General features: G+C 43.3%; 2 protein-coding genes and 1 long non-coding RNA gene across 10 annotated transcripts in view; 2 read left to right on the plus strand and 1 right to left on the minus strand.

Annotated features, from left to right (window-relative positions):
• The window catches only part of EDA2R (ectodysplasin A2 receptor), a 35,719-nt gene extending 30,024 nt beyond the window's left edge, over window positions 1-5,695 (plus strand). For all 4 annotated transcript variants that reach the window (XM_061598181.1, XM_061598183.1, XM_061598182.1 and 1 more), the window contains exon 10: window positions 1,219-5,695. In XM_061598181.1, the coding sequence (XP_061454165.1) occupies window positions 1,219-1,514 (296 nt within the window). In that variant the 3' untranslated portion in view covers window positions 1,515-5,695. The remainder of the gene's footprint in view (window positions 1-1,218) is intronic.
• On the minus strand, window positions 2,524-11,429 carry LOC133371133 (uncharacterized). Of its 2 annotated transcripts, none has more exons than XR_009759264.1 (3): window positions 10,932-11,429; window positions 6,275-6,503; window positions 2,524-3,198 (listed from the first exon to the last, which is right to left on the minus strand). It is a non-coding gene; the product is annotated as an uncharacterized LOC133371133 (long non-coding RNA). The 2 variants fall into 2 exon arrangements; XR_009759263.1 differs by having other exon boundaries at window positions 10,721-11,429.
• Window positions 10,258-17,631, plus strand: YIPF6 (Yip1 domain family member 6). 4 transcript variants are annotated; one of them, XM_061598188.1, is made up of 7 exons: window positions 10,258-10,314; window positions 12,508-12,636; window positions 13,551-13,629; window positions 13,955-13,997; window positions 14,939-15,064; window positions 15,841-15,998; window positions 17,300-17,631. In XM_061598188.1, the coding sequence occupies exons 1-7, from the start codon at window positions 10,273-10,275 to the stop codon at window positions 17,413-17,415; spliced, it is 693 nt and encodes a 230-aa protein (XP_061454172.1). In that variant the 5' UTR covers window positions 10,258-10,272; the 3' UTR covers window positions 17,416-17,631. The 4 variants fall into 4 exon arrangements, with proteins under 4 accessions (XP_061454172.1, XP_061454171.1, XP_061454170.1 ...); XM_061598187.1 differs by lacking the exon at window positions 10,258-10,314 and adding an exon at window positions 10,437-10,623; XM_061598186.1 differs by lacking the exon at window positions 10,258-10,314 and adding an exon at window positions 11,268-11,525.
• The last annotated feature ends 4,844 nt before the right edge of the window (window positions 17,632-22,475 follow it).

Raw genomic sequence — 22,475 nt, forward strand, 5'->3', positions numbered from 1 at the left:
AGATAGTCGTACATGCTTCAGGCAGTGCAAAACACTGGAAAGCCTCCACACCACTGCTGGCTTCTTACCTGCATAGTTTTGTTTAAGGTTTATTATGTCAATGGGTTGGGGACTGCTGTTTAGTTGAGGTCAGGGAACAGACAGGCAGAGTGGGGGGCCCTGGCCTCCTTGCCCTGCTGCCGAACTCGCTCTGCTGCTTAACTCACCTTGACGCTTTGTCAGTTGGGGCTCCCTCTAGCTCGTGGAACAGGTTCCCTTGCTAGGGTGCTCTGACTTTATATGTGTGGCTGGTCCCTCCCAGCTACTGCTGCCAGCCAATGATGTGTTAATTGAGGCTGATGGGTCAACTATCAGCTGGGGCTTAACTCCTTAGGGATTATCTCAGGCTTCCTTCCTTTGAAGGCAGGAAGGCAGGCTTCCTTCCTGAGCGAGGGGCGGGGCTTCTTTCCATTTCCCATTTCCCTGCTCTACACACAGTCATTCAGCATTCTGTGCCCACTGAGCATGCTCAGTCCTCATTAGGCTGCTTTTGGGGGGAGGGTCTCCCTTATTTTTTCTCCTAAAGATTGTGTGCTTATTGTACTTCTGCAAAGCTTTTGTTTAGTTCCATTTGGGCTAAGGTAAGAAACCAGCAGGGGTGTGGAGGCTTTCCAGTGTTTTGCACTGCCTGAAGCATGTACGACTATCTGCCTGTTGGACAGAAGTCGTGGGTGTGCTCTCGGTGCAATGAGCTCCTGGCTCTCCGGGAACGATTTCATTTCCTTGAGGCCAAGGTGGCGGACCTGGAAAAGCTGAGAGAGGCAGAGAGGTGTGTGGAGGAGGCCTTCAGGGACGTTATAGCTGTGTCCCACTCCAACGATGATAGCTCTCCTGCTATCATGGAGAACGATGGTCTCGGGGAAGGAGAGCATCCAGCTGAGGAAGAGGGAAACAATCCCTTAGAAGGGACCCATTCCTTGGGAGATGAGCAGCTATCCTCTCGTGCCGAGGATATATCTCCAGGGGGTGGAGGGATCCTTGTAGTGGGTGATTCGATCATTAGGAACATAGACAGTGGGGTGTGTGATGGGCGTACAGACCGCAAGGTGTTTTGCCTGCCTGTGTTTTGAGATCCTGGCTCTCCAGGAACAACTTCATTTCCTTGAGGCCAAGGTGGCTGACCATTTGGGCTGTACAAGGAGAGTGGGTAGTTAATTGCTCTGACCTTTTCATCACTAGGTCTCCCCATAGCTGGGCTTCCAGATTCCTTGGTGCTATCTCTTGCCCTCCAATTGGACCTGCCCTTGCCTGGGCTGAAGAATTTCAGCCATGTGGGAATGGAGCTGGGGATTGTGTCCCACCAGCTGAGCCAGATGTCCGGGTTCAAGGAGCTCGTTGCATACCTTGCAGATTCTGGGAACTCTCTCCCTGTTCTTATCTTGGCTCAAGCTCTGCAGAAGCACCAGCGCTTCGATGCCTTGCTTTTACTTTATGATCACTTTATTGGGAACCAGACCCAGACCATCCAACTGTAGGCCATGGGTCAACTTGTCCATCCGAAGCTCTGTGTCAGCTGAGAGTACCAGACCATCCTGCAGTCAAAGGTGTCAAGATGGCAAGCTTGCATGCTGAAATGAGGTTTGGCTTCTGTAGCTGTAACCTTTGCATCGTGGAATAAAATCCTGGGCTAAACAGGAAGAGCTTATTTATAGAGCCAGAAGACTAAACTCAGGAAGAGTTTGAACACCCTGTGTCTGCTTGAGATCTGCTTCATGCAGTTCATCTCCTGGATCATCTGAATCATCATCTGGGAAGGCATGAAGGTCCCACATGTGCCACCTTTCTTTTCTCTCAAAAACTGGTGGCTTATGGTCTACTGACCATTGTAGAGTTGCGACCCTGTTTCAAGTCATTGTCTCCAGTGGACTTGGTACTAGTTCTGTTGATTTCCCTTTTCCAAGCAACAATCTACTTGGCTCTGGCTGCCTCAACTGGATTAGTCTGTATGGGACATCTTTGTGTACTTGAATAGGTTTCTTTTCATTTTCCAAAATCCTGGGAGACTTTAAGGAGTTGTGATATGTTTGCAGTGATTGAGAAGATATCAAGATATGCTCTCTTAAGGGGAATTGTATTGTTGCCGTGTGTTTGAGAGTGTCTTTTTACTCCTGCCATTATCACTCTTTTGTACAGATTTGAGATAATGTTTTTCATGCCTTTATTGTGCTGAGCCTTGAGGTCTTCAGCAGGGAGAAGATATTGATTTTTCCTACTTGTACCAATGTTGCTTCATAGGAGGGGGCTATGGGTCCATTTTGTTTATTTCTCCTTTGGGCTGAAATCTAAGACAGAAGCTACATCTATATTGTTTTTCATTGACTTAATGACAACTGCCTATGAGCGAACCATTGCCCTAATTTGCTGGCTTGCTGAGCTAATGGCGCTCAAGTTGAAGCAATGACTTCATTTTCTGGTTTCCACGGGTGAAAACCTTGGAAAGGAATCCTTTATTTGGAAGCATCTGTTCAAGCTTTTGCTGTGTGTTTGGCTCACTTAGCCTCATTAGGTCTGTATTGGGATTGGGAGGCATTTTATTTTTGCTTTTTAGCATCTTAGGTACAAAGTGAATTCATTGTAGTTGCTGGCCATTTCTAGAAATTATGCCACAGGTCTTTGCAGTTTTCTTAGATAAACCCAGTTGTGAATATGTGCAATTATATGGCACCATTTCTTTTTTAAAAATATATTTGCGAAATATCTAATGTCCTGTGATTTTACAGTATACACAACACTTGTTTGTACAGGATATGCACCCTCATTTTCTGATGGAATTATTCATTGGGATTCTGGAAACAATGACATTCCTGCCCCCTCCTCCAACGAGGAGAAAAGATAAATCTGCTGCTTGCTTAATTAGATTCCCTAATTGTTTTATTTATTGATATAGATGAAAACTATATCATGTCTTAGAAGTAGAAATGCAGTATTTTAAAGTTAGTATATTTTAATACAATATGAACTCTATTCATTTTTAGGGAGCGCTAGAGCTCCCATCCTGTCAGGATCAGTATACCACCATGGATCGTTTGTATAATATCTTCATCCAATGATCCTCAGAGTCTCTTCATCCATTACTTACAGAAGCTTAATGTGACACAATTTGAAAACTCTGCCTTCTGTGGATGCTTCCTTCTCCGCCCCTCTCCTTCAGGTTTAAAACTGTAGAATAAAGTGTGAGATCAGAATGAGGCCCCTGATGTAATTCAAGTGTAGCTGCTGGCCCCTAGTTAATTAGGACCCTTAGAGAAGCAAATCATCCAGACCCAACAATAGCACATGACCAGTCTGGCTGCCAGTATCCAGACAGGACCATATTGTAGCCTCTTAGTGCTAACAATCTCCCCCCTCCCCTAATGAAATTTGGATGACTAGCACCCTGCCTTTTAAGCCATGCCTGCAAACTGCTATATCAGAGTCCTAACATTTCACTCTGAAAAATATGGTTTATTTCCAGTATCTCCATGCCACCTTCAAGTTTGTTCCTATCACAGTGGATGTGTGAATATAGGGTGAACAAGGAACAACCCTTGTTGTTTTGATAACTTGATCCACACCATAAAGAATTTACACACACCCCAGATATAAAAAGTGATGATGTGACTCCAGCACATGCTCCTGAAGACTTTATATGAGAATTATTTGTGTATATAGGGTTGAGTTGTAAACTTACAGCTATAATACTTTTAGTATGCTGTGAACAAAATCCTTCTCTCTGAAAATGTGGCAGCCAGGGCTGGCGCCAGAGGTTGCCCAGTGGAGCCCCTGAAGGGTTCCTCTTCCAGGTGGGAGCATGGTGCTCCTGTTCCATGATCCATGGCAGTGTCAGATCCTGCAACCTGACCCTGCCAGGGATCGCAGAGAGGGACCACCCAGGCACCCTCCCAATACGGACGGTACGGGCTTCAATAAGCCCTTATGCACAGCCCAACTACCTCTCCCATGTGAATGCCGTGTATGCTGTGTTCACATGCCTGCCATCACCCAAGATGGTGACAGGGTCTTCCCTAAGGGTCTGACACCCTCCTACCATCTTGGTTGATATCAGGCATGCACACATAGTGCACACATCATTCACATGACACAAGAATGGGAATTTTTGGGAATTTTTCAAACTTGATAGTATTTCCCAAGAGATTCTTTTCATGCCCCAACTGAGTGGCAGAGAATTGAATTCAAAACTACACATGACCTCCTTTGGTATGCAAACTCTCCTGTCACTGGATGATTCTTGTACTGCGAGATCACGTGCTGGGTGTTTGTGTGTAAGTAACTGTGGCATATCGCAAACACCCCATAGATCAACATGGGTTAAGCAGATAAGTACTATTCATTTCAGTGGGATCAAAGTAAGATTAGTTTGTGCTAGGTTGCACACACTGTTTGTTCCCCAATATTATTTATTTATTTTAATATCTACCTCTCCCCCAAAGCATGCAATTCATGCAGATGACATGTCTGGTGTCTGTTCTGACAACACAGCATCCTATGAATCTGCCTCAGTTACACACATCTCATGGCAAGTGAATGCTTGAGTACGTTCTTTAATACTGATGTTTAATGGAATGGGGCCTTGGAGTATTTTTAACCCTGGATTATGTGTCCCTACCATTCTTCATTGTGAACATCCCCTAAAACTGGATTTATTTTTTCATAATGCAAATAAATTTTTCGCTGTTGGTTGATTGCATAGCAAGCAAATGTATGTAAGTTGTGGCCTGCTCTTTACAACAAAGAGCGTTTGAGAGGTGCTCAAGGACACAGAGAGATGCCACATTTTTATATTCTGTAAAAAATCAGTAAGTCAGTTTTTTGTTTTTTTTAATGAAATTAGCCATAACACAACATACCACATGCCTTTGGGCACAATCCACTTGGTAGCTATGCCGGGCTGAGGAGTTTCAGGATGTGGCGGAGCTGAGGTGAATGAGGAAGGGCGTAGGCACCACCAGGCTCCATGTTAGAAGTCCCCCCGGCACAGCCGCAGCACAGCTGAGGAACACTGCCGCTGCCCAGGCCTGGCCAGGACCCAGGCGAGACCAGCACAAGTGGACCCGGTGGAAGACCCCAAAAGGGGCATTCCACAGGGTGTTGGGGTGGAAACATGCATTTCATTTCCTTCTGTCGGGCCTTGCTGGCAGAGCCAGCATCTTCCCCTCCTGCTGGTGCCTGAATGGAGGCTTGATGTGGCCCTTCTGCCAGCTCCGCTTCTGCTGGCCTCCAGCAATTTGGGTCATGCCCTTAGAGTTGTCAGCAATGCACTCAACAGACTTGCAATATATGTTTGAAAATATTTGTATTAATATTTTGCTTATACCTTAGCTTTTATTACAGTTATTACTATACTTCCACAAGTGACAGAGAATTTTGATTTTTAAAAGGGATCTGTGTGATGTTTTGCCAGGTTTTTTTGTTATTGTTTTACATGCTTTTTGGATACAAGGATTTCAATTGCAAATTAATACAGAGTTTGCATTTGTTTATTGTAAACTATTTTTGAAAAATAATAATGGTGTATGTAATTGGTATTTTTGTAAGTTTGACATTGATTACAGTGTACTTTTAAAAATGTAGCTTTTTAAAAATAGTTTTTTTCTGGGATCTTTGTTTTAAACTGTTAGGGGAAATCCAGGGCTTTCTTTGTGAACCCCTTACATTTTACATGTTGAATGTTTTTTATTTGCAGTTAAAATAAATTATTTGTTTTCTATAAGATTTTGTTTTCCTGGATAATAATGCCTGTGTTACTAACCAGAATAAAGTTCTATGTCTCCAAGGAACATGAAACCAAAGAACTTGCATTAGGAGAGAGGCGGTTTTCAAATATTATGTGAATATTTTGCAAGGAAAGCCTGATCAGACATTGAGGCTGGAACAAGGATCAGTGGACCTTAGTCAACTGCTTTCAGTGGGTGTACTATGACTAAGGGGGAATCCAGCTTGTATTTATGCCGGGCTGAGGGGAGTTGGATGTGGCGGACCACTGGCTGAGCTGGCAGGGTCCCAGCTCAGCTGGGCTCTGCCGACAGAAGCAGCTCAGCTGGGGAAGCCCAACCTGGTGGAAGTGGTGCCAGTGGAAGCCGGCAGAAGGCCCCAAAAGGGGCATTCCAGGGGTGTGTTGGAGGTGGGGCCAAGCAGGAGACTTAAGCTACATCTAACTCCTGTTCAGAGTGCTTCTGTGGGTCCCGATTCCGGCCAAAGTTACATCGGGAAGAAGGTCAGTCTAAAGAATACTTACAATGGAAGTCTATAGAGAGCTCTTACTCCCCAGTAAGGGTATTTGTGAGAGCCGGTACGTCACTTTCTGGTCCCTGCATGCAGCTCCCGGCTGAGTCTGTGTTCAGCTGGCCCAGCAACTCCCGAATGCAAAACTGATGCCTCAGACCGTCTGGCCGGCTCCTCCTCTGCCAGCGTCCCTTCTGCTGGATTCCCAGGAGTTGGATTGCTTTGCTAGTTGGCTTCAATCCCTTTAGGTTAAAGATTAGGAGAAAAGATAAGATGATGTCAGCAATGAATGCTGCTTAGATAGGCTATAGAATATTTTTTCCTTAAAGATTAATCTAGATGGTCATTTGACAGCGAAGATTGAAACTATTTCTCAGGTGTCTTCCTGGGAAATCACAAACAATAATTAAACTCGTTTCAAACACTGTTTTAGTGCACTGCTGCACAATCTGAAAGGAGTTGCTGAACAGAAGATACCTTTAGACACCTAGTTGAGTGTTATGACAGAAACTTCTTTTTCCGAGTAAGAGTGAAGGGAAGTCTGCCAAATGCTCTCTGTACTGGCCCGCTACGCAGAGGACAGTTTATCTGGAGGACTAAGTGATCCTGAGCTGGGCAAGAGCAACTCCTGTTTTGTTCTTTTGTTTATGTTGCAGAAAGGAGATGGAGTTAGGGTCCTCCAGATGGATAGGCCTGATTAACTTTACCTGTGATGCTCTGACTGACTTCCTTCTGTGGCTAAACTAATATGTCTTAGGGAAGCTTATCTGCCCCTCTTCCTGCCACCCTTTCCTTCCTCTCTTCTTCGACTGTCAGAGAGAGAGGAAACACCTTTGTCTCTGCTCTCTTTCTCCTGAGCCATGGGGGCAACTCCCAAATCTGGGAGTAAAAGCCTGCTATCTTAGGTAAACACACACACTGGCGCACACTCCGTTGACAATCTCTGCTAACATTTATACAAATTTACACATCAGTACAGAGCTATCTGCATCTCTGTGAAGCACCATGACTTTTAAGAGACTCGTTGGGTGCAATCATATTCTAGATCAGAGGCATCGTCCAGCATCCCAGCCTCTTATCATTATGGGTTAGCAGAGATCCTGATGGCCACTCCCTGCCTATCTATCGTAACTGCTCTTTGGAAAAAGAACTTCATGCTGTAGGAAAGAGAAAATATATCCAGATATAAGGAAGCTAAAATGAAGAGGACTGAGGTACAGACCTTGTAGTGCTTTTATCTGCTACACCTGGAGGAGGCAACTGTGACAGGGACTGGGGTGGTGAAATGCAGGCTGCTGCTGATTTGCCTCATAAAATGTTCTCTTTGGTTGCTTCAAGGTGACATGTTAAGCTCAGGTAGCCTCTGTATACCAATTGCTGGGAATTATAAGGAGAGTGCCATTGCCTCCATGTCCTCCTGTTTGTGGGCTTCCCAGGGGCAGTGGGTTGGCCATTATGAGAAATGGATGCTGGACTAGATGGGTGTTTAGACTGATCCAGCAGCCAGGCTACTGCTGCCAGTTAGAGAAGAATCCAGTGCATGCAGATACCATACAGTTCCAAAGTCCTCTTCAGAACTTTTTGCAATGCACGCTAAATACAGGGACAACAGCAAAGCAGTGTTGCTCTGCCTGCCTGCCTGCCTTCCTCAGTGTGGTGCATGCTGCTGATCCCATTCTCCTTCTGAACCACAATTACTTCCAAAATAGGAATATGCCTGTAACATTCGTAATTTTACACCATGTATCACTGACTTCTCCAGGTTACTGCACACTGCATGCCTTTACTGCAAATATTTATGCTATACTCATTCCCACTACAATGGTCTCTCCCCCGCCCCCGTAAGTTTACTGTATGTGTGGAAAGGTAGGTAAAGCTCAGTTGTTTCTGTTTACAAGATGTCCCAGTTCTTTGCTGTTTGACCCTTGTAAAGCACCATCGCTATGTTGACCACTTTGGGATTTCTTGAAGTTAAATCTCTGTTGCAGAGGGCTGACCAAAGACATTTTGCTGCCTGGTGCGGAGCAGCAAATGGCAACCCCCCCCATCCCTCAAGTTCATCATGTCAGCCATGTTGTTTTGGTACATAAGGCAGAAGATCCTACTAGCAACTCTCCCTGCTCTCAGCAAGTACAAATATAATAATAAATAGCTAACAAATTTGGTGCCCATTCACAGTGCCCCAAACCAGCTGCCTTGCTGTAACATGAGGGCTGGTGCTGAACACTGAAGTAGCACCATGTAGAGCATACAAAGGCTGCCAGTTCACACACTGCAGATGCTGAGGTGCTTTATGAATTAGCGTCATATGGTGTGATGCAAAAGAACCATCACTTCCTTGGTTTTTATGTCAATTGGGGACCGGCTTCTGCAAACTGAATGAATACAGCAGACAACAAGCAAGCAGGACCGTTGGCGACCACAAGAGGAAAGGCTCAGGCAGTGACAGGAGCGTTGGGAACGTGAGAGTGGGACTCTCGTTTCCTGTATCAAACAGTAGATGTGACACGATGCTGAACTATCCAGTTGCAAGAGTCTGAAAAGTAAATTTAATTTATGTTGTTATGTGCCTTCAAGACGATTACGACTTACGCCGACCCTATGAATCAGCGACCTCCAACAGCATCTGTCATGAACCACCCTGTTCAGATCTTGTAAGTTCAGGTCTGTGGCTTCCTTTATGGAGTCAATTCATCTCTTGTTTGGCCTTCCTCTTTTTCTACCCCGTTCTGTTTTTCCCAGCATGATTGTCTTTTCTAGTGAATCATGTCTTCTCATGATGTGTCCAAAGTATTATAACTTCAGTTTCACCATTTTAGCTTCTAGTGATAGTTCTGGTTTAATTTGTTCTAACACCCAATTATTGGTCTTTTTTGCAATCCATGGTATGCACAAAGCTCTCCTCCAACACTACATTTCAAATGAATTAATCTTTCTCTTATTCGCTTTTTTCACTGTCCAACTTTCACATCCATTCATAGAGATAAGGAATACAATGGTCTGAATGATCCTGACTTTGGTGTTCAGGGATACATCTTTTTTTAAAACCTCACATTTAATATGCTGTGGCAAAAACAAGAAGAACTGTATTTGTGTTGCAAAATATAGATTTCACAGGGCCTGCACACACAGAAGCGTGTAAGGAAACGTGTTGCCATTGCTGGGAGGCTTAAACCCGAAGCGCTTTCTGGGGCAGCCCCGTGGAGCGCAGCGGCGCTTGCCTTGGAGGTGCCCATCCCGGTTAGCTCCGTCCCCTCGCTGGATCGTCACCTTGCAGTGGTGAGTGGGCTTGCGTGTTCCAATGAACCCTGTGAGCAATGCCGTTGGGAGTCATGTACTCCCAGCAGGGTCACCCATGGCGGTAAGGTCAAGGGAGAGGAACCAGACAAAGAACGATCCAAGAAAGTCCTCAACGGCAGAACAGGCGGAGGATAACAATGTGTATGTTACAACAGCTGTGAAGGCGGATGAAGGCTGCAGCAGATAAAAGACTTCCAATCGTCATGGTACCCATGCCATTGGATCAAAGCCTTTTTCTGTCAAGAGTGTGTGTTGATCGTGGTGCACCGATCTCCCCACATAAAACAAATTCACGCACAGGTGTCTTCCAAGCAAATCTATCTGGAAACTGATGTCCTCACTGTGGGAGGCTGTGTGGATCCAGAATTGGCCTCCACAGTCACAGACCCACTGTTAAAGACCTTATCTTGGAAGATAATCTTACTCGACCACGAGTGATCGCCAATGAATGACTCAGCGGCCACCGAGGTGCCTGGCTGGGGAGCCCCAGAGCAGGACCTGCGTGCAGCGGCGCTGCTAACACGCGAATTGCTTTCTTTTCCCCGCCGCCTTATTTCTACAGCCAAGGCATACACCAGCCTAGGGCCCCTCCAGAGGTTTTAGACTGCAACCCCCATCAGCCCCAGCGAGCACCGCCCTCAGCGCCTTACGGCCGGCCTTGCCGGGGCTGATGGGAGTTGCAGTCTAAAACGAGTAGATTCTGGTAGGCGTATGCCTGTGGTTGTCGTATTTTTAAAACGGGGGAAAATAAAGGTTTGTTCCACCCCTTTATGAAATATTTATTTATTTATTAGCTTTATATCCTGCCGCCTTCCTGCCCGTGGGGGAAATTTGGCTCCTTCCCCCGCAGCCCACTCAAGCGCCCGTCCTGGGGCTGTTATGTTGCTATGGTGACAGAAGCACCAGCCGACTAACGTAGTCTGCGTCGAGCTCCGGCGCGGTCTGATGACGCGCGGCTCGAGCGCCGGCTCTCCACGTCGTTACACCCTCCACAGTGGCAGGGCCGAGATGGCGGCGGCGGAGGAGGCGGCAGTGGCGGCTGACGGAGCCACGAAGCCGCTGGTGGGTAGGGAAGGCGGGCGGGCGGACACCTAGCGTTCCACTCGTCTCCCCTCACAGCGTTAGCCCGTCCGAAGAAGTTCCGGAGGGGGTTCCCTACCGGTGCATGCGCGGGGGTATCTGACGGAACGCCCCGCTACAAGATGTGGTGACGTCAGAAGTGGGAGTTCTTCCGGCCCGGGGACCTCCTGCTGCGGGACACTGGCTTTCCCCGTCACCCCCCTCTGCCCATAGGGCGCTCAGGAGGAGGAGGGGAGGCGCTCGAGGGCAGGTTCGTGGTAGCCGCGCTTCCAGGGCCCGAGGCGGTCTACCTCTGAATGCAAAATGCCGGGGACGAGCAGCTGCAGCCTTCATGCCTTTCTTGCGCCGCCCTTGAAGCGTTCGGCTGGCCCGCGTTGGAAGAGGATGCTGGGCCAGGCTCTTCGCTCTTATCTTTAAACCGAGGAGGGTCCAAACCTTTGCGGTTGCCATCTTCAGCGTAGCTCGAAAGAGAACCCGTGACTGGTGCTAATTGCGAGGGCAAGTCTGGGTCATCGGTTAGTTAGTTAGTCATTCATTGCCCTTCAGACTGACCCCAGAGTTACCCCTTTTTCACCGTTCTGCTGGCCCTGGAATCCTTGCCACGGTGGGGAGAGTATCGCTCTGAGTAGCAGGTGCCCAGGATGAGCCGCACTAGGAGGGTGCGGTTGGCCTCGGATCCTGTTCGTGGGCTTCCTGCAGGCGCCTGGCTGGCTGCTGTGAGCAGCAGGATACCGGGCTGGATTTACCCGCCTTGGCGGTATCCTGGCTGCTGGTACCTCCCTGCAGCTCTTTTGTTCCAGCCAGGCTTATTAGGGAAAGGTAACGTCAGAGGAGTGGGAGGAGGTCTAAACACTCCTTGCCTTGGCTTGCAACTTTTCCCCCAGGTTCAAATCTTATTTCCATTATTTATTTATTTATTGTACTGTATTTGTTTGTTAGATTTATTTCCTGCTCTTTCTCCCAGCAGAAGCCCAGGGCGGCAAGCAAAAGTACCAAAAACACTCCAAAACATCACAAAAACAGACCTTAAATTATATAGTAAAACAAAACCACGGTTAAAAACATGTTAAAACAAAACATCTTTAAAAACATTTTTAAAGGTTTAAAAAAGATTTTAAAACATTTGTTTAAAAAAGGTTTAAAAATATATTAAAAAGCAATTCCAGCACAGACTGGGATTATGTGTAGTTGCCTCAGATGGTGTCTCTTTAAGCTCTGAAGCCACTCTGGTTCACCAGGCATAGTTGCAACCCCAACTACATTGATTATATTTAGTAACAATAATAGTTGTTATAGCACTTTTAACGTGCTCAGCACTTTAAAATGCTGTTCATCCCTACTTCAACTTAGTGAAGCAGACTGCTGTAAACAGCTGTTTTGCAAATGAGGAACTGATGTTCTTTTTTTACTTGAAATCACTTTATTCCCCTTCTTAAATCCCTTTTTGAAAGTCGTTGAGGAAACAACTTTTTTTACTCTTTGAGAGTACACATAATTATGTGTGTTCTTAGACCACAGTCCATCAGCACATAATGTGTAACTATGCAAACAATATTCTTTACATGTTTGTTCTAACTATATTGTAGGCTAGCTTTCATATGTCTGTGCTCTGAACACTTAGCAATATACTGTAGTGTTTTTGTAGAACATAAGGCATCAGATGTGGGTGTAGAATGAGTAAGATGGTGTACTGTGAATTGCTTTTCTTCACAGAATGAGAAATCTTCTGAACAGCAAATGAATAATGTTATCGGAAGATCATCTGGTACTACTCTAGTTGTGGTTATTATTAATTCATTTGTAGCCATAGCTAACTAAATGCTTAGCTGTTGGGCACTTTTTATAAAGCTTGTTGAAAACATTTAGTTTGCAGGTCTTGCAGATATATCGATATCAGAAGATATTCCAGTGGAAGGGGAAATCACTGTTCCTGTTGGATCTCATTCCCCGGATGAAGACTACTCCACTCTGGATGAGCCAGTTAAGGACACAGTTGTAAGTATCTTGTCACAGATGATGATCATGATGATGATGAATTATAGAAACTGAATAGTTAAGGCCACATTCTAACCACATCCAGTGGGGCAGGTTGTGGGGTTAGAATTGCTCTGTTGGTGTCTGGCATCCCAGGTCCTGAACCTACAACCCTCCTTGCTCCTTCCCACCTGGAACAGCCCCAGCTTTTGCCAATTACCCATAGTTTAATTCTATTTTAATTGTATATTTCTGTATGTTTTAATGGTGTTGTTTTTAGTTGTAAGCCGCTCTGAGTCCTATTGGAAAAAGGGCGGGGTAGAAATAAAGTTTATTATTATTATTATTACCTAGTGCACCACAAGCTTCAGCAATCCCATTTCCTCCCTGGAAGTGGTCAATGGGTTAAATATGGTTTATATCTGTGGCTTAATCTGTAGTTTAGGGTTAGACCCTTGTTTGGTAGCAAAGTAATGACCGAGCGTGCACATGGAATTTTATAAATAAACAAACAAATATTTATTATGTTTAATATTTATTATGTTTAATAATTATTAATATTTATTATGTTTACAGAGTCAGTTACATACAATTATGTTCTGAACCTAACCTGCCAACCTACCCACACTAAAACCAACCCCCAATAAGATCCATACCCCACTCAGTAGTTGTCAACAGATCAAGCCCTATCCAAACCCTGTCTCATAAACTTAGCCTTGTCTGAATAGTAACTGCCATTTTACCCCTTTTTAAACCTTTATTCATTCACTCCCCCCTCCCTTGCAAACATGCCAACCAATCACACTCAACATTCTGTTAACTCATGTTTAGGTGTGGGAGGGTTAACAGAAATAAACATTGTGATTTTGTCATAGTGTCCTTTGCTAGCAAGCTTCTATGGTACAGTAATGTAGATAATTGCTTGAACTTTTCAGATGCGAGATCTAAAAGCAGTTGGGAAGAAGTTTATCCACGTCATGTATCCCAAAAAGAGTAGCGCCCTCCTGAGAGACTGTACGTACCAAAGTAGTTTCCAAACTTTGAAACCTTCAGAAATAAATCTGCCTTTCCTGTTATTAAATTGTCTGAAATTTAATTGTTTCAAAATAGAGAATAATACTGGAGTTGGGAGAAGACCAGTTTTAAGTGAAATATTTGGGGGTTAAAATCTGACTTTGGAATGGGATGTGGTTATGCAGTGATGGTGCTTGACATTTGATGTCCTGCAATAAAGAGAAACGGGGGAGGCAGGAGGTGACTGGAGGAAAAGAAGGCAGTTTAGCTTCCCACACAGAACAGTTGATTGATTTTATCTGTATGCATTTTTACTTTATTTCAGGGGATTTATGGGGTCCTTTAGTCCTGTGTGTTTTACTTGCACTGTAAGTACCTGTACTTTGCTTTACTGCTGTGGTTGTGTTTGTTGGTGGGGAAAGCGCAATGCAGGGTAGCAGCTGCAGTAATAAATGTCAACTGTAAGCTAGGGAGCAAGTGTTTAATACATATATTTGTGGTCATTCCACTTTCTACAAAAGAAAGAAAAAATCCTTACCTTTTAACCTCCCTGTGCATAATATATGTTTGAACGAGATTTTATTTCAAGGCTGAGTGATTGATCGAGTTTGTTTATATGCTGCCTTTCCATAATGAGCTGTGGCCAAAGCAGCGTAAGACAGACATTCAAAATATCAAAATACGAAGCACTGGGGAAGGGGAGAGAAGTCTGTGTACAAAACATAACAATGAATTCAAATAGGGCAAAAACAATGTAGCAATTTAGCAGAGTAAATTCAGTATTACCATAATCTAAACTTTATAAACAAACAAATACAAAGCTAAAAGAAAGCTGTCAAATAAAAGAGCTTCATGTGTTGTATTTAAGCCACGCTACTGAGGGTCCTTGGAGATTTTGCTGCACTCCTAGGAGCCTCAGTAGCATGGCTTAAATGCAGTTCAGGAGGGAGGGGATCCTCTCACCAGGCTAGATGACTTATACAATATGTACCTTGCCAACAGAGTGACATTCTAAGGTGTAGAATATAAATAATATTACACAAGTAAAGTAAAATAAAATACATTTTAAAAGGTTATAATGCACAGGGCACTAAAACATTCTTTTATCCAACTCTCAGGATTCTTGTAGGGCCTAGTCTATTACAATCTAGTTGTAGGCAATTGCCTGAACAGCACACAGAGCTCCTTGGCTCACAAGGGCTTCTCTGTTTATTTCAGTGGGGGGGAAAGCTCTGGAAAATTAGAGAGAAGAAACAAAATGTAAGCCATGTGTCCACTGTTGCGCTTCTCTTGCTTTCCTCTGTTCTAGAATGCTTCAGGGAGGAGCAGCAGATAGTACAGAAGACAGAGGGCCTCAGTTTGCAGAAGTATTTGTTATCATTTGGTTTGGAGCAGTTGTCATAACGCTAAATTCTAAGCTACTTGGAGGAACCATGTGAGTATACACTGGAATTTTGTCATATGCATGCTCCCCTGCAGGGAGGGGTCTGGGAGAGATGGCCTGGATTGCAGGGCAGGTCCCTGTTTCTTCCTTTCTTTAACCACATTGCAGTATTCTTTTAAAAGCTGTGGCCATTACCAAATGTATAGACTGCTACCTCAGACTGCACTGAGATACTGTGGTGCATTCCTGTTTGCAAACAACCTGCGTGTTTTATATAGTTTAAAATTTTTAAATTGTGTTTTAAATTGTTTTTTAAAAGATGTATTTTTAAATTGTATTTGTTTTTAGCTACTGTAAACCGCCCAGAGAACTTCGGCTATGGGGTGGTATACAAGTATAATAAAATGAATAGATAAATAAACAAGTCTCCCTTTCTGTTGTAAACTTACACATTTGGGAGAAAAAGGCTATTGTGCAATTTCATATGGGAAAAGGAAATGTTTTCAGTTATAAGAAACAGATATTCTACATTTCACTTACCTCTTTTGGATTATAAACATGTAAATGTACATATTTTGGTATAAATACTTTCCTACCCCTTAGTCATCTGCTCTGTTTGAACTCCATGACTATGAAGCCTTTAAGATCATTATGAAACTTGACCGTTCATGTGGGACTATTTATGCACCAAAGTATGGAGAACAGAGATGACTTCTAAGGGTCCAAAAATTGACCATCCTTGCTCCAGAATGAGTGCAGTATGTTTGCTCTTTCTCTTATCCTGCTCCACTTTGGAGTTTAAGAATTCTTCTCTCTTTCTTCCTAAGATCTTTCTTTCAGAGCCTTTGTGTCCTGGGCTATTGTGTCCTGCCATTGACAGTGGCTCTTTTGGTCTGTAGACTTGTGCTGTTAGCAAACTCTGACACTCCTGGCTTCATTGTGCGTCTCTTAGTAGTGATGGCTATGTTTGGCTGGTCAACACTAGGTAAGTTTGAGGTGAAGTGCAACCTCAACTCAGCAAGACTCCAACAAAATAACGCCTTTGATCGTGGCCACTGCCATGTGGGAGACAACTGGTGGCTATGAAGTTATGTTGCAATATCTTCAATGGGAAAGTTTGTTTTTAAAATGTTAGTTATAGAAGATAGGGAACTGGTTTGTGTGGCAGTCTGTTTTCTTCAGGGATAGCTTTTCATTTAGCCCATTGTCCTGCCAGGATATTTTGCACCAGTTTTTGGTAAAAGGTGTCCTCTGATCATACCATTTGCACTGAGTTTGCCTGTTGGTATCATGTTTGCCCCCAGAGCTCTGTGGTCATAACAGGCTATTGGTAGGTTTTCTGGTTGGGTTAAAGGTGCTGGTGTTAATTGAGTAAAATCCTAAGTAAATTAGGACTTTTGCATCATTCCTTTGCTTGGAAATACATCCCACTTGCTTCAGTAGAACTTAATTCCTCACAAAGACACTTAGGACCACAGCTTAAGTAAGCAGGGTTAGGGTTTGATCAGCACACTTCCACCCAATGCCAGAGATCATGCATATTTTCAGAAGCTGAATTGTTTGTCTCAATATTTTGTGGGAGCTGCTTATCAGGTAAATGCTGTAGACCAGGAGCCTGTGACTCTCCAGATGTCTGTTTATTTACAAAAGTACTTAAATACCACACACTCAAAAAACATCAAGGTGGTACAGCAGTGTTGTTGTGGATTCCAGCTCCCATCAGCCCCAGCCAGCAAGGCCAATGGTCAGAGATGATGGGAGTTGTAGTTTAAGATAATCTGAAGGGCCACAGGTTCACCCCCTCCGTGGTAGACAGGCCAGTCTGTCATTGAACAGTCTTTCCCTCTTTTCAGTTGCAGCTTGGATTGTTTCATTAAATTTCCTAAGTGTTTTAAGGGGAATTTAAACATTTGTGACCAATCTCTTTATACACACTTTATTTATCGAATTAATATTTTAGCCCCCCCCATTCCTAAAGCTCTGGGAGACTTACATTAATATTAAAGCTGTTTACATTTTTGAAGAGGAGAAAAGCTAAAATAAATCATTCAGAAACCATCTATAAAATACCCAGTGTAGGTTAAACCATGTAGCCATAATGTTTATGAAATAATGTACATGTCCTCTGTCCAGTTTGCAAATGGAAGTGTCCCCTGTGGATAAGGATAACCATTGAGAGACTGTTTTTTATTTAGCTTCTAAACTATAATTGAAAAGTTTAGCTTCTGGTCTTAGAATTGTATTCAGTGTAACTGTTTTTCAAGCATGTGTTCTGTTTCTTTTCAGCATCTACTGCCTTCCTTGCAGATAGTCAGCCCCCAAATCGCAAAGCCTTGGTAGTCTATCCCATCTTCCTTTTCTATTTCGTTATCAGCTGGATGATCCTCACCTTCACGCCATAGAGATATGCAATCAGCAAAGACTGCACAATTGAATTAAGACGGGTTTTTGTTTTTCCTGCAAAGTCTCTGTCAGTAGTTGGCTTTTGTCTTATGTTGTCCTCTGATTTATCTAGCTATATTTAGACTGTGTGTTATGAAAAGGCAGGACAGGTCTATGGGAGTGTGCAAAATGGTCACGTGTGTTTCTTGTTCTGCTAAAAACACTACTGATGTCTACCTGCCGAGTTTTATTTTGATCTGCTGCTGCTTTAAATGTCCACTAGAGGCATGCTTACCTGTTTGAAGGATGCTGGTGAAAGGGGAAAGTCAAAATCCCATCCTTGAACCATCAAGGCTGTTGTTAAAGGAAGATATCAGATACCCAAAGTTAACCAGCTTACTAGAACAGTTGTCTTTCATAGACACATTTTAAAACGTTTGACTTTTGATAGGAGTTGCTGTAAAATTCCTTCCATTTGTAAAGAGGAGGGCATTTGGGGTTTTTTGTTCTTTCATCCAATTTCAGTTGTTCACCAAAAGAAGAACTGAATGCAATTGCTTCATGCCCAGCCAAGCACTTCAGAGTCAAAGGCACTTGCTCCAGAATGCACAAATGCATTTCATGCATTGCAGCACTTTGGGAAGTGATGCATTTGTTAATAGCCTTCATCACCTACAAAGAATTCATCGTTCTGGCCTTGGTCCTGCAGAAAGCTTGTGTGCAGTAGACAACGGATCTGAATGTGGAGCGTCAAACTGGGAGAAAAGCTTTAGTGACCTGGGATGCACTCAATAAATTCTGGCACAGAAGATCCTTGCCCTGCAGAACGTATAGTGACAGACCACCTCTGTAATTGCTGGAAGAGAATGTATACAGTTGGCTACAAAAGGAGGAAAATCTTTATGCAGCAAGATATGGTGTGTCCACAGTAGTATGTCCTTGTGTACATCACCTTAGTAATGGAGTTCTTTACATATTCATATCTGCGGTGAAGGCTTTGGAAGACATATTGCTCTCCCAAAGAGACTGTTCCTGTAACCTCCTGTTGTCTGGCAGCAGTTGAGCTGTTGTCTGGCACAGTTGAGCAGGGCTGACTGGCAATATACAGCTTGACACACACACGATGTAGTAACATCTGGTACACATTTTCCTATTACTGACATAGGTTTAAAAGGCGCCTAATTTAATCTGTGTTATCCCTTGAATGCTATATTCAAACAGCAAACACTTGTATGTAACATGCAGGCTGTCCTGAGTGATTCACTGCAAATGTTTGCAGCTTTTCACTCGTATTCAGTTTTAAATTTGGCACAAGCTGATGGTCAGTTTTCCTCACTTTACCTGGGGAGACCAAGCCTTAGGTGTCTTTCTCCCTCTGCAGCAGCTAATGGCATCAACAGCAGAGAGACTACTTTGCTCCCTTGAGCCTACTTGCTACATCAGTAGGTTGGAGGGGGAGAAAAATTCTTATGCAAAATGTGAATAGGCCATGTTAAGGTTACATGTGACCCTTGATAATCTTAGCATCTTTCCCCCCCCCCGACATTTCAGATTATTTCTGTTTCATATTAGTCCCTTTGCTCTTGTAAATTAAAGTCAAAAGCTATGAATTGGAACAGTGTAAATGAGAATTGGCCTTAAGAAGTTTAGAAGGCAGCAGACTCTTTAATGTTTCAAACAAGTAAGGATTGCAGCCATAAAGAGAATAGAAATCTTATAAGCAGGAGTTAAAATGGGGTTGGGAACCTGTAGCTATTTTGATGTCACTAGACTACAGATCACATCATCCCTGACTTGGGAGTGTCCAACAACATCTGGAGGGCCACAGGTTCTCCATCTCAGAGTTAGAAGGCTGCAGGTCAAAACCTCCAGGAGGCTTGATCCTCTGGAGCAAGCTGATTGATCTGAATGAGTGATTTGGTTGAGTCTTCTGCGGAAGACATTTTTGAAAACAAGAACTCAGTGCATTCCCCCTCTGTAAATTGTGTTTTGAGTCTCCTGGAGGCAAAGAGACTGATCAGCAGAGAGCCCTTTAAGATTAAGCTGCCAATTTTGTGTTGTACATAATCATAAAAGGTGGCAAATATCAGCTTTGCTGTTTTTAAGATGGCTCATCCTGTATGAATGAACATTGCTCCCTAGTTTTGGCCTAAACATAAAACTTAGAGTAAACCTGCTATAGTAATTCAACAAGCAACTTCAGATAATGTTATTAGCTTGTTGGTCAAGAGCGGAGGTAAAACCTTTGCTATATGATAGTAAGCACTGCCATCTTTCCATCACAATAAGAAGCTTGAACAGAATTACATCTGCTTGAAAAATGTATTCCTCATTAGACCTGTGGAATCTTAAAACAAGATATTCCTTTGTTTGCTGTGCTTAATCTGCTACACCCTTCAATTCTGTCTCATGACAAAACTTCAAGAAACCCAACTTTAAAAAAAAGCTAAGAACCACCTTGCTCTACAGGCATTTCTGGGTAAAGTGGGGATTGTTTTTGGATAATTTCCTGTTCTCTTTACAAAAGGAATTCTTTCTGAAAGGAGGCAGCCAGCCCTGGCCAAGAGAGTTATGATGTGTACTTTGTCTTGCTACACAATCTTGTTCACAAAGGATGTGCCATTCATCTTTGCAAGGATGAATCCCATTCAAGAAGATGCAATTATTTATGTTAGCCTGTGCTACTGTGGAGAGCGCCACATTGGCAAAGGTTGATTTATGTGGCCTTCCTATGCCTTTGATACAGTTTTGTCTCTAACTAATGCTTCATTCAGCAGAAATGTCGAGGTATAATACAAGATAGAGGCTACTTCTGTACAGGGAATTATTTGCATCTGAAATATGAATATATTTTGGAGTGGCTTCTGAGCAGAATGTTTGAGTTACTGTAGAGGTTACATTGTGTTGTAGATACCTTTTCTTACTGGCAACCTATTAGTTGGTGAGATGTGCAGATTATAAATACTTTTTATAAATACATAAGGAAGCTGTCACTGCACCGGTCACTTACTGACTTACTCAGTTCCCAATTTTGTGGGTGAGGGTCAGAAAAAGGAAATAAGGTCAGTGTGCTCACTCTCACTTTGGCATGGCCAACAAGTCATATATTGAAAGGGGAAGGTTGACCCCTCTCTGTGTCCAGTGCTAAAATGGGAAGTATCTTGAATTGCTTTAAACTTGGCTTTTTATCCCATTTTGTTTATTTAAATAGGGCTAGTTTCAGATCCCTGGATCACATGTGAATTGACGGATAAATTTACCTGACCAGCTTTTTCTTTGTTTTTTCCAATTCCACATAGATTCCAAATTGTTAATATTTCAGTATGTAGGTCATAGTCTAAGAGGTAGTGTGAGAGCCTGGTTTTGTTTCATCTTTCCCCTACTCTGATAAGCAGGGAAATGTGGCAAGCTTTTCACATAACCACAATCCATTTGCATGTCATTCCCAAGGCAGCTGCAAATAGCCACCCCTCGATGGTGAGGAGGGAGTTGAAGTGTGTGAATTGAGTTCAAGAAGTGTTAAATCTGTAGTTGCCTGGCTGCAGTGATGCAAGGCTTGAGGGACCCCTATTTGGGAACAGTGTTTTGAAGAGAGTGGGGCACATTCCTTACTTTGGGTAACTTTGCCCATGTCAGATAATGTAAGCCCTATAAGCACAATATATGATTTAGTTTTGATGACAGTTGATGATTTGTCAGCAGGAGCAACAGACTGACCAAGGAAGTAATGGGAATAAGAGCAGATTTTTGCCTTAATAAACTTGAGATGTTCTTGTCCAAAAATACTAAAATGTATAATCCATGTTTCCTTCAAGTTGCTCTTCAGTCACTTGCTGCAGACATGAAAAAATCTTCAGATCTTAAACTTAATTTCACTCTTGTACATAGCTTCACTGTGTGAGTTTTTGAGGTGGGAAGTAAAAAAATGTAAATTATTTAATTGTAAATTTTTGTAAATTAAAATGCTGAAAGAGATGTGTGGCCTACTTGTGGATCCTTTTCAGTTCCCACTATCATTTTCAAATGTGGATACCTAAAGTACCCAAACTAGTCTGTTTAAAGCAGGGGGAGGTGCTTTTTAGCTCCACTTGTCAATCATGTGACATAATTATGATGTCGCATGGTTGACAGGTAAGCAGGACCGCCCACCTTTCAAAATCTGTTGCCCCTTGTGTTTGGGGACTTACAGGGAAAGGGGAGAGACCTGAAAAAGCATCCTCCAAGTCAGACTTGGAAGGAATATGTGGTTTGAGCAAATGGGAGTGCAGGAACTGTCCTAAAGCCTTTGTTAAAGCCTCTTTGAAGTAGCTCAAGTGTGAGAGCTGCTTTTGCTCAAGGCTTTAATACCTGCTCAGATGGCAAACAGAGATTAAATCCTATTGTCTTGGCTATGCAATCTTGTTTCCTGCTGGGAACAGGGTTGCACAGCCAAGACAGGGTTAAGCCCTGCCCTCTCGCCCATCAGCTGATGCCACTAGTGGGTGGGTGTAGTTTGGAAAAAATGACCTTGGGGGCCTAATGGGACCCCCTGACAGGCATGGCCCAGAATCCCCAATTATCCACCCTTGGCTTAACCTTTGTACCCATACCCCACATCAGGGGCAAAGTAGTATCTTTTATGAGACGCTTATTGGAACAGACAGGTTTTTGAGATGCGCAAAATGTTTTTCAGACAGAATAAAGAAACCTTAGAATAAAGAAACCTTGTTACGGACAGGAGAAAACAGGCTGGAAAGAGTTAATGGTCTTTGCTATCATTCAAACAAAGCTGTTTCCTCTCCCAAAGTGAGATGGAGGATGATGAACAGAAAATGAGGTCATCAACTATCCGTTTACACCTGAAGATCAGTATGGGTTAGGTTACAAAGGTGGTCTAGGAAATGTCAGAGGTTCCTCTATCTAGTTTCACCTATGTAAGCCCACACAGTTCAAGTTCCCTCCCAAAAGTTCCAATATGAAGGATCCAGAGGGACATTACATTTTTGGATGAGGAATGTTTAAAGGTAAACCCTTGTAGGATGTATCTATGCTCCTAAAAAAACCCAAAAAATATTTTATAAGGAAGTCAATACAGGAGCAA

Source organism: Rhineura floridana, chromosome 16, assembly GCF_030035675.1.
Source record: "Rhineura floridana isolate rRhiFlo1 chromosome 16, rRhiFlo1.hap2, whole genome shotgun sequence".
NCBI classification, from domain to species: domain Eukaryota; kingdom Metazoa; phylum Chordata; class Lepidosauria; order Squamata; family Rhineuridae; genus Rhineura; species Rhineura floridana.